Source organism: Megalobrama amblycephala, linkage group LG20, assembly GCF_018812025.1.
Source record: "Megalobrama amblycephala isolate DHTTF-2021 linkage group LG20, ASM1881202v1, whole genome shotgun sequence".
Classification (NCBI taxonomy): domain Eukaryota; kingdom Metazoa; phylum Chordata; class Actinopteri; order Cypriniformes; family Xenocyprididae; genus Megalobrama; species Megalobrama amblycephala.
Genome location: NC_063063.1, coordinates 7,900,860 through 7,912,403, shown reverse-complemented (window position 1 = coordinate 7,912,403; position 11,544 = coordinate 7,900,860). Strand labels below are relative to the sequence as shown.

Here is an 11,544-nt window from a genome sequence, read left to right as displayed (position 1 = left end):
TTAGAAAAACCTTACTTAAAAAAAACAAAACAAACAAGAATCAAACATGAGGTTACAAACATCTTTTTAATGAAAACTTTCAAGCATGTCACACCACTAAGCCACATTACACGCAAATTGTAACCGCTTAAGCCTGGTTTTGTACCCTCACTTATTTTATTCTTTTAATACATTTCTAAAAAAAATAAAAATAAAAGCATGAAGGGAATATGGAAGATAAATGTTTCTGAGGGATGTTTAAATGTAGAAAATGGTCTTAACTTTTTGTTGAATTAAAACATTTGATAAGTGTACACAAACAGTTTTACCTAAAGATAAAAGCTAAAATTACACTGGGCATGTTATAGAAAAATGTCATAATGAAATAGTACAGACATATAAAACTAAAACTTTTTTTTTCCCAGAGATTACACAGATTTGAAGATTAAGACCACTCTGTAAGATCAGTGCTTTACTTCCTCCTGGTTCGCCTGACGGGAGCTGCCTCAGTAGAGATGTCCACTTCCTCTACTTTTTTCACACCTCTTCCTCTTCGAGTGGTGGTCCCTGTGCGAATACATAAAAGTGTTACCTTTTCACTCTCAACAGGTGAATAAATTATACAGCACAATCTTTGTTTATTACAGAGGTGGGGAGTGTGCGTTTTCTAGATGTGGGCATTACAGAAAGTCATTTGCTGTGCTTGCATGCATCACGTATGACATATATGATTAATGAATTATTAAATGAAAGATATCAATAAAACCCAATTTAAATAAACTTCGAGTTTAAAGAAGTAGCTGTTTATAATAAACCCACATAAGTGAGCAGAGACAAGTATCTTCTTCTAGACAAGTATCTTACGGACACTGAAATTAAAATGGACAGTCTTTGCAATTTCTACAATTTGGCTTTATTTATTCAGTTATAATTGTATTGTTTGTTTGAAAACCATCCATATTTGAAATTAAATGAAAGCAAAGCATGCCAAAAATTGGGGTGTACACGGTAGCTCAAATAACACATGAGAAGCATTAGAATAATACAAAAGTATTCAAAACAAAAACATTCGGAGGGGATTAGATTTCTCAGAGGACAGTTGGGTTTGCTGAAAAACAGTAGGTAATTTGCCCTGGAATTTTTACTGAGGTTGTGAGAGAAAAACAGAAACATGGCAGATTCGGACAGGATCAAAATCACAAAGTATGCCTGTGAAACACAAATTTCTCTAACGTCCTCCATTAAGACTAGTCCCATCCGAATAGGGCTGAGTACTGATGTGACAAATAGAATTCATTGAAAAATAAGGCTACATCTAAAAAGACCCTTACCCACCAGCCTACATAAAACATTTTATAGTCACAAGTTGCACAACCAGGTTAATTTAACACCCATGTATTACTAAACCCAAATGTAAAGTTGTCTTGTACTCTGAAATACACTGAGGACAGCATTTACAGTATGCTTACCTGAAACGGACTCCTGAGCAGGTGCTGGATCTGGTTCCTGGGCTGTCTTTTTCTGTCCTCTTACAGCTCTATTACTAGCCTTCTTGGGAGTAGCCTCAGCCTTCTCTGGTTCAGCATCAGGTGTTTTCTCTTTGCTGGAGACCTCAGTTGCAGCTTTAGTGCTGATGGCTACTCTGCCCCTTTTCTTTGGCAAAGGTTCCTTATTTGATGACTCGTCAGTTACCTCCAATACATCATTCCTTTTCCTTTTGAGGGGAGTTGATGCCTTACCATCACTGGGGTCTGATTTAGGTGCAGCAGAGCCCACTGCCTTTCCTCTCCTTAATGGCTTGACTTTTATCTGAACTTCTTCAACAGGATGTTCCTCTTCTTTTTTGGCTCCTCTGCGGCCTCTGGGTGGCAAATCAGTTGACTGATTTGATGTGGAGGACGTCTCAGCTGGTATTTTGCCTAACCTTTTAGATTTCTTCAGCTGTTGTTCTTCTACATCAGTAGAAGGTTCAACCTCTTCAATGTTTTTAGAGATGACCACATTTTTTGAGGGTTTAATTTCACTAGCTTCCTCATCTTTAGAAATTTCTTTGATTGGTTTGGAAGGGATGGCCTTAGTTGAATCCTTCAGTTTTCTGCCACGGCTTCCTCTTTCCACCTTCTCCAGTGCCACAATTGCTGCATTCTCAGCAGCAACTGATTCAGAATCTGCCTGTGTCATAGGATTTTCTTCTTTCTTTGATTCAGGTGCTTTTGCTGTTCGCCTGGTGTGTTTAACAGGCTTAGCTGGCTCTTCTGATGAAGCTACATCCTCAGTAACCTCCAACTCTACCTTGGCAACTGCTTTACGTCCACGGCTGGACACCACAGCAACTGGTGGTGCAGGTTCTGCAACAGCACGGCGACCTCTTTTGACAGAAACTTCTGCCTCGACTTCTGCTGTTTCTTTTGCAATAACAGCCCTTTTTCGACCAGATTTCACAACAGGAGTCTCTGCTTGTTCAACAAGGTTGACAATGTTCTCCTCAGTCTCAACTGAAAAAGTCACCTTTGACTGCTTTGTCTTCCTACTACCCCTCACAGATTTCACCTCTGTTTCAGTGTGTTCCTCAGTCACAGGTACATGTGTGCTGGCATCTACAGCTGGTTGATGGTCAACCTCTTCAGCCATCTGTGGAACCTCTTCAGCCATCTGTGGAACCTCTTCAGCCATCTGTGGAACCTCTTCAGCCATCTGTGGAACCTCTTCAGCCATCTGTGGTTTCTGCTGTTTGGCCTTCCGCCCTCTGCCGGACTTGACCACAGGTGCTTCAGGTTCATCTTTATGGTCAACATTCACCTCTGCCACGGTTTGGGAAACCACCATGGCATCATCATCCAAGAGTTGCTCTTTGACAATTTCTTTTTTAGCCTTCCTTCCTCGCCCTGACTTTGCTGCAGGTGTCATAGGCTTCTCAGCCACTACAACAGCATGAGTGCTGGTAATTTCACTTTCCAAAGTAGGGGTTGGCTCAGTTTTCACGAGTTCCTTCTTTGCTGGCCTTCCCCTCCTAGCTCTAGTTGCAGAAACAGTCTCCGTAACTAGTGAAGTCACCAATTTGACACTTTCTGGTACAACAGCGTTTTCCTCACAAACAATTTCAGGTGTTTTCTGTTCAAGTTCTTCTGAAGGATGGCTAGCTGTTTTATCCAATTTCTTTCTCCTCCCAGGCTTTACAACAGGGGCTTGGACCAGCTCTTCATTTGCAGGTGCGTCAGGACACTGTGGGTCACCAGCATTTATATCATCAACGGGCTCAATTGCAGCTTCATCATCTTGTTTAGGTTTTCTTCCTCTCCTGGTTTTGGTAACTACAGGAAGGCATTCTGATATTTTAGTTTTCATGGAGTCTACAGAAACTTGGGAAGCCTCAGTGTTCTTTGCCTCTTCATCCACAAAGCGGTGCTTGGGAATTCTTCCACGAGCAGATTTTCTGACTGGGCTGGCAGCGACTTCTGGAACTTCGAGAAGTTTCTTGCCTCTCCTTGCCCTGGGTGTGCTAGAGGGAAGCGAACCATTCAAATTTTCCTCTTCAGTTACCGATAACACAGCAGGGACTTTGGCCTTGTCATTATTAGCATTTTTGGATTTCTGTGCTGCTTTTCCTCGAATGCCCCGCTGAATTTTTTTGGGAAGTGAAGGCTTGATCATCTCACTCTCATCTTCCTCAGCAGTGGATGAAGTTGGGGTAGTTTCAACTGTTGCATTGCTATTATCAGAGGTACACACAGTTTCTTCAGAATGCTCTTCGGATTTCTCATCTGTTCCAGAAAAACAGACATCAATAGCTTCAACTGAAACAGACTCCTCTTCAATCTTGTCAGGGTGTTTTTCCTGGGGGATTACAGCATCAGTCTCTACATCACTGTGCGTAGAATCAATGACTTCAGTGGTGCACTGAGAATCCACTTCAGTCTCCATGGTTTCAACAGGACAGACATTTTCTTTGTCACATTCCTCATCAAAACCTACAAGATAAGTCAAGACAGCATGAGTTTAGCTCAATCTAAGTAGTCAACAGTTATGCCCCTCCTGTTCAAGATTAAACAAAACATACTTAATTTCCCAAATTTTAGGACAGAGAAAAACAAAATAGAGAATGTGCACTTCCCAATTTTAACTCACCTTTAGCTGGCATGAATGCAGAACCACTTTCAACTGCTACAACAGGCCCTTGTATCTAAATATTAAATATGAAAATCAATTATATGTTATATTTGATTTTATTTAAGAAAAACAAAAAACAAACTCTAGACTACAGTTAAAACAAAGAATGACCTGAACATTACAGAATGTTTAAGTAAAGCATTTATCAAAATAACACTTACATATCTACACTAAGTGAGCAGTGTGACAAAACTTCCATTGTAATCAACTGAAGTATTTACTGTATTGACATGGTGTGCATATTTACCTCAGTAGGTTCAGTCACATCATTTTCTGTTGTCAGGGTAGAATTATTCTCTGGTTCTTCAGGTTCTTTAAAGCCAGTGATATCTTCCTCTGCCATCGCTTCTCCATTGCTGAAAGGTTCTCCTTTTTGCTTGGGGGTCTGCAAATCCTCTGCAGGTTCAACCTTCTCTTTGGGAGTCTGCATCAGCCTTTGTATACCCATTTGATCTTCAACTGGTTCTCCTTTGTGTTTAGGGGTCTTCATCAGTTGTTGAACACCAGTTAGGTCCTCTTCAACTTGATTCCTCTTCCGTTTAGGTGTTTTCACCAATCTTTTCAGCCCAAACTGATTCTCCTCCAGGTCTCCCTTTAATTTCGGTGTTTGCATCAGTTCTTGCACACCAGTGAGTTCTTCGTGTTGCTCAGACTTTTCTTTGGGCGTTTTCATAAGCCTCTGAAGACCCGCTGCACACAGTACAGGCTTGCTTTTTACTTTAGGGGTCTGCATCACTCTTTTCACTCCAACCATGTCTTCTACTGGAGCTCCCCTGTATTTGGGAGTCTTTAGGAGTTCCTTAATGCCTTCCAAACTTTCTTCCTGGGGAGGTTTATGTTCCTTGGGGGTCTTGAGCAGCTTTCCTCTTAAATCCTCAATTGGTTCAGCCCTCTGTTTGGGTGTCTTCATGAGTCGCTTTACTCCAGTGAGGCACAAGGCTGGCGCTGCTTTCTGTTTTGGGGTTTCGACTACCGTTTCAGGGGCAGCCTCCTCTTCCACTGTTTGGTCATTGGGGGGCATCTCTTGATCTGGAATGATGTCATGGCCACTTGCCTCAATTGAGTTGTCAGTGAGTTGAGAAAGACCTTCATCTTCCAATAAACTACCATCCTTGTTGTCTAAAAGAAGTCGTGTGACTGCTTCATTGTTGTACTGTCCACATTTTGCAGTGGAGATCACACTTAGTGGAGAGACAACCATTTCACCTGTGTGAGCAGTGGAAAAACAAGGGCATGAAATCAGTGATATCAAAAAAGAAAATACAAAGTAGATAACTTGTGACAAGTCCAAAACAGTAACCTGATTCTTCTGGTGTTTTCATGACTGAAATCTCATCCAAAGGCATCTCTGGACATTCATTATTTATGGGAACCTTATTCTTAGACCTGCTGTTGGCTGGTGTTTTGAAAATGTCTGCAACACCTAACAATACAAATATAACATTTAAAATCTGAACTAACAATTCCACAGAACATTTATTACATACACTGTTTTCTACAATACTCAGCAAACCTGTAAAGTCCTCGTCCATTTTCATGTCCTTCTTGAATAGTGCTATGTTGGGGACTATTTTAGGTGCAGCACCACAAGACTGGTTAGTCCTCATATGGGCTTTGCCAACAACGATGGTGACTGGAGATGCTGCATGCCCAGTGCTGATATCATCCTTCAGCCTCCGTGCAGGTGTCTGCATAAGTAATTAAATGTCATTTCTTTGTAATCAAGTCATAGATTAAATCAGCCATTCAATGAGCTAAAACCATGAACAGAAATTAGAATAATGAATCAGAACAAAAACACTTATGAAGAACATTTTTGATACTAAAGAATCTTTTGCATTTTACCTTGGATTTTGGCACTGCCATTTTTTTGACTATGCTGCTCTTTGTAGGTTTTTTCTTAGTTGCAACTTCTGTTTGAGGTTTGGTCTGACCAAACTTCACAATATCAGCCCAAGAGGTCAACACTTCAAACAGAGGAACAAACATACATTTTAAATAAACATTTAAACCATTTATATAAATTAAAAATTGTCTTCAAAACAAAAAAAAACATGAATATAACCAGTTTAAATCTTTCACCTTTTAGATTAGCCCGTGAGGCTCCACTGCGTCTTGAACGAATTACATCAAGTGCACTTTTAATTGCACTCTTAGGAGTTTTTCTCGCAGAAGACTTCATGCTCTTCCTCCTTAAGGGTATCTTTGGAGTCACACACTTCTGAGGCATGTCTTCTACAATGGTCGACTGTACTTCAGGCTGCTCCCCCTGGTCCTGGACAGGCGACGGAGTACTGATCCGAGAGACTGAAAACCTCCCCTGCACCCTAGGTGTCTCAGTTAAAGACATGCCACCCGCAGCCTCAACTGCTGAAGTTGATGCTCTTCTAGCAGATGCAGGTGTCTTGGGTGTGGCAGGAGTAGAGGATGGTGTAGATACCTTGGGTGAAGCAGATGGTGACTTTTGACGTTTTGGTGATGGCGTTTTAGCCTTGGTACTCGGTGACCTTTTGGCAGGTGATGGAGTCTTCGCTGCAGATGCTGCCCGTTTGGGTGAAGCTTTCTTTGGAGAACTATTTTGAACACGTGGAACTGTTTCTTCAAGTCGAAGAGCCTAAAAAAAATTAGGAAACATTAAAAACCTTCAAAAGTTTTAAAAAGATAAAATGTTATTGTCCATAAAAATCAGTTTTAAGCATTACCAAAAGACCAATGGTGGATGCTCGTCGTAGGAGAGATTGAGGTTTCTGGGAAGGTCCCAAACTGCGCCGTGGGGTTGCTCCACGGCGGAGGGGGGAATTGGGGGGCAGGCGTTTGTCAAATAGCTCTGGGCTCAACTGTCCACCAAAGGATACTCGCTTTCTCTTTGCTTTTGGAACTGTTACTTCAGTGTGAGATTTGTTGCCTTTGCACAGATCATTAACTGAAGTGCCATCTGCAGGACAAACAAAAGTATGATTAAATATATTTAAATAACTGCAGATGTTTGCGACATTTACCTAATTGCCAAATGGCGTGTACATGACAAGAAGACATTTCTAAGGTTTCAAAAATAGTTGTGTTTATAAGGAGGGAAAAAAAAAAAAAAAAAAAAAGCAGTTTCACCTTTGTTCTTAGAAGCTGATGTTGTAGCCTTAACATCATGCAGAACATCTTGGACTTGAAACCTTTTTCCAGCATTTGATCTTGGGGATGTTCTTGGTGACATTTTCACTTCAGTGTTCTTACCTATCAGGCCTGGAGTCTGAGGCTGGCCCGAAAGCATTTGGAGAGCAAGGCTCTGATCCTGTGATCCACCACTTCTCCTTCCTTTTGGGGATTTAGGCGTTTTCTCCTCAGACTGTGGCTCTAAGAGAATTTGCTGGACAACCTCACCAGCACTGAACTTCTGAGGTGTTTTCAAGGGTGTCCTCTTCTTCTGGGAGACAGGAGTTACACTTTTCTCTGTCAGCGAGGGGGTGATGGACCCTACAGATGGCATATCATCAGCAGGTTTCTCTTCCTGATTTGCATTAAATGAGCTCTGAGCAATAGCTGGTCCAGTCATATCATCAGAACTGGATTTTGAGGATCTTCGCTTCTTGGTAGATGGAGTCGTGACCGGTTTAGGACTACTTTTAACATCTGCAGTGGGAGCTTCCTTGTGATCAACCTGTGGTCTTGCAAGAGGTGTTTTTGGTAGCTCAGATTTCCATGGTGATTTAGCAGCAAGGTCCTGTTTGACCATTTGGTAGAGCTCACAAAAAGGTGACATACTGTCCTTTTTAATTTTGCCATCTTCTGGTTCAGTCTCAACAGATTGTTCCACAGATGCTGGTAAATTTGACCCATCTTTTAAACAAGTGTCTGTAAGTAGAGCACACATGACAATCACTGATATGAAATTGAATAGTAACAGAATTAGCAAACCTAGAAAAACAAACATTGCAAAAATGAAATTTATAGAATATTACAGAAACCATTTTCATGATCACTAACCAAACGAATGCTCGGACTTCCTCTTCTCTGCGTGAATGGGTGTGCTTTTTTCCTGCTGGTCTTGCAAAGGCTACAGGACAAAAGAACCAAAATTTAACAAAGAAATAAATTAACAAAAAAAAAATACTCATCTGTCTCAAGACAGACTACACACCTGAACCGTTTTGTCTTTTCCAGCCGTGGACAGCCTCTTCTTCTTCGGTGTCTTAGGAGGTGGGTACTCAAACCTAACATTATGACAAGATTAAACCACACAAAACAAATTATTCTCAGAACAAGGATTCTCCAATAAATAAAACTTTAATGTCCCCCCCCATAATAATTCTAATAATAAAAATCAGACTCACCTGAAAGAACGATCAATGATTGTGATGAGATCACCATGCTTTAACCGTTCAGATTGATTAAAAACTTGTCCATTAATACGTGTGGGGTTCACAGAGCTCAAATTGGTCAAAATGAGCTTAAACGAGAGAAATGATAAATGAACAGTATGCCATGTGTTATGTGCAAAGAAACAGTTCAAGGAAACAAAAGACAAATTCAAACATATAGTGTAATACCACAATATAATTCTTACCTCCTTGTTCTCATTCAGCTCAATTTTACAGTGCTCTTTAGACACCTGCGGCAGCTGAATACGAATGTCACAATCCAGCTTCCTAAAAAGGTAAAGACTCCACATTAAACAGCTATTCCCATTTGCATTTACGGTGAATGAGAAATATTTATTTATGTAATGCCACATCAGCAGCAATGGCTATATTCACAGCAAAGTCATCAGTATTTCAATTTATTTTAAGATATAATTACAATAATCATTCCAATACATTGTTTAGCATGCGGTGCACATTGATATTCAAAATATGTATGAATCCATCTTCCATTTATTGGATATTTCTAGTGTCACCATTAATTATTCAAATAGATTCAAGTATTCTTGCTTTAGTGCCTTTTTGCAGGCAACATTCTGTTTTAGTTCATTGAGGTCTATTAAAGGGTTAGATCACCCACAAATGAAAATAATGTCATTAAATTACTCACCCTCATGTCATTCTACACCCCCAAGACCTTCGTTCATCTTCGGAACACAAATTAAGATATTTTTGATGAAATCCGATGGCTCACTGCAGCATAGACAGCAATGATACTTCCTCTCTCAATATCAAAAACATATTTAAATCAGTTCTTGTGAGTTCAGTGGTTCTACCTTAATATTATTAAGTGATGAGAATATTTTTTGTGTGCCAAAAAACAAAAAATAATTTAAAATCTAGTGATGGCTGATTTCATAACACTGCTTCTTGAAGCTTCTGAGCTTTACGAATCAAATCAGTGGATCGGAGCGCCAAAGTCACGTGATTTCAGCAGTTTGGCACTAGATATTGTTAAAAAGTCGTTTTTGGGGTTTCTTTGCCCACAAAAAAACATTCTCGTCGCTTTATAATATTAAGATAGAACCACCAAACACACATGAAGTAATTTAAATATGTTTTTAGTACCTTTATGGATCTTGAAAGAGGAAGTACCATTGCTGACTATGCAGGCTTCACTGAGCCATCGTATTTTATCAAAAATATTATATAACATATAATATTATATAAATACTATATAATATAATATAACAACATGAAGGTGAGTAATAAATTACATTATTTTCATTTTTGGGTGAACTAACCCTTTAACATTTCAATTTTTTTTTCTCTAAGTAACAGCATGACAAACAATATGCACCACTCATTCAAGTATATATTATTCAATTGTTGTTCAAGATTTCCTTTTAATTATACACATTAAACATGCATATTTAAACATTTTAGTTTCATTTGTCTCCATTCACTCTTGCCCACTTTCATAAACCACTATCATCAACAGACAAAACTTAGATAAGTGAATTTTTGCAAAACATAACTGTAAATATAATAAACAAAGTAGTTATAACTTGTCCCTTGATCTATAAAATGAGCACGAATACATATACTTCAAGCCTAGTCTATATGCTTCACGCCGTTAAGTAATAACGCATTCTGATTGGCTGGAGAGATCGTCTACGTCAATTTTGACATCAACGAAGCCCGCCTGGCATCAAAAGAGAACAGCACATGTAACACAAAGAGCTGTAAATGTTTGGTACTTGCCATTTATCTGATATTTTAAACCAAATGTACTTCGGTTCTACTTGCAATGATAGTGTGTGTATGTGTAATAGTAGTAGTTTTATCCATTGTTTTTGTTTTTTCACGTGCCTCACTGTATATACTTGGCAGCATTATAGTTGGAAACATTCAGCCATGTAAAGTTAAACCATAATTATAAAATGTGTTACTGACCTTCCGAACAGACAGGATGCTGTGAGGGGAAATTCAGTGCCATCTCCTCCATTTCTTTTGATCACCACTATCTTCCCCAGCAAAGGCATTTTAAAAACAACTTACCTTGTTTAACAAATACAAAAGACAAAATTAAAAAAAAATAACCTCGGTGACTTGTAAATTATTGCATTTACGTCGAAAAAAATGTACATAGTATCGTTTCATGGATCTCTAATCTAAGATCAGCACATGGCCAAAGACATTTAAAACATTACATAACAGGTATAAATCTACATTGAACTTATTAGTTATATGCGACCGACTGGAATCACATTCACTGAAAATAAAGCTACCGATTTGTTTTGATTGCTAACTGAAATACGCATCTGTCGCTAGCATACTATGTAAATAATGTTTAAACAGTTTCTTTGTAACCGTGAAATGAAAACGACTCCGTCTTTAAGTTACCTGAAGTTCCGTAAATCAAAACGTCAAAGTATATTCCATCGATGTAAAGCCCTGGCTTTAATTAAAATCAGATTAATCCAGCATTAGGATTATTGTCCTCGTCGCTCCTGCCGTTACTAGCACAAACTACTGGCACCAATATTAACACTGTCGACACAGGTAGCGCGTGTTGCCGTCTTCACTGGGGGAATATATCCCTCCGCAAAAATAAAATAAAATAACTAACAATTATTTACTAGATACAAACAAAATATTACATAATGGATGAAAATAAATAATCGGAGACTTATTCAAAGATTCATATAACATATAATACATTATAAAAGCGAGGGACTACTTTCTTTGTCAATCTGCGGAAGGATATAAGGCGGATAACTACTATTGTTTGAAAACTATTCAAAATTCCGCGCGAAGGCTTTTGGTTGGCCAGTAGAAATGCTTGCTAATTGACACAGCCAATAGGATTTAGCGTTGACGTAACGCGACAGTAAAGGTGGCCAATTAAATCATGTTAAATGTGCAACCGCTCTTTTAAACTAGACACGACCCGCCCTAGACTGTTAAAGAGTGCGGAAGCACAAATAGGCGAGTTTATATGCACACTAGGGGTGGTTTCACAGACAAAGCTTATACTTATATT

General features: G+C 39.2%; 1 protein-coding gene across 4 annotated transcripts; it reads right to left on the bottom strand.

The window, feature by feature from the left end:
• Positions 1-47: 47 nt before the first annotated feature.
• Positions 48-11,227, bottom strand: mki67 (marker of proliferation Ki-67). 4 transcript variants are annotated; one of them, XM_048170919.1, is made up of 17 exons: positions 10,905-11,227; positions 10,455-10,559; positions 8,705-8,786; positions 8,472-8,587; positions 8,279-8,351; positions 8,125-8,194; positions 7,252-7,992; positions 6,849-7,081; positions 6,229-6,760; positions 5,992-6,113; positions 5,660-5,834; positions 5,447-5,569; positions 4,394-5,352; positions 4,105-4,159; positions 2,683-3,947; positions 1,449-2,619; positions 48-546 (listed from the first exon to the last, which is right to left on the bottom strand). In XM_048170919.1, the coding sequence occupies exons 2-17, from the start codon at positions 10,541-10,543 to the stop codon at positions 452-454; spliced, it is 5,901 nt and encodes a 1,966-aa protein (XP_048026876.1). In that variant the 5' UTR covers positions 10,544-10,559; positions 10,905-11,227; the 3' UTR covers positions 48-451. The 4 variants fall into 4 exon arrangements, with proteins under 4 accessions (XP_048026876.1, XP_048026875.1, XP_048026874.1 ...); XM_048170918.1 differs by having other exon boundaries at positions 1,449-2,640; positions 10,905-11,222; XM_048170917.1 differs by having other exon boundaries at positions 1,449-3,947.
• Between the last annotated feature and the right edge of the window lie 317 nt (positions 11,228-11,544).

Excerpts from the sequence above, each read along its gene's own strand:
- mki67 (XM_048170917.1), bottom strand. The coding sequence starts at position 10,543 with ATGCCTTTGCTGGGGAAGATAGTGGTGATCAAAAGAAATGGAGGAGAT. Across the intron at positions 8,787-10,454 it reads GCATCCTGTCTGTTCGGAAG|GAAGCTGGATTGTGACATTC; the intron begins GTCAGTAACACA and ends TTACCTTTTTAG. Across the intron at positions 6,114-6,228 it reads CTCACGGGCTAATCTAAAAG|TGTTGACCTCTTGGGCTGAT; the intron begins GTGAAAGATTTA and ends CTCTGTTTGAAG.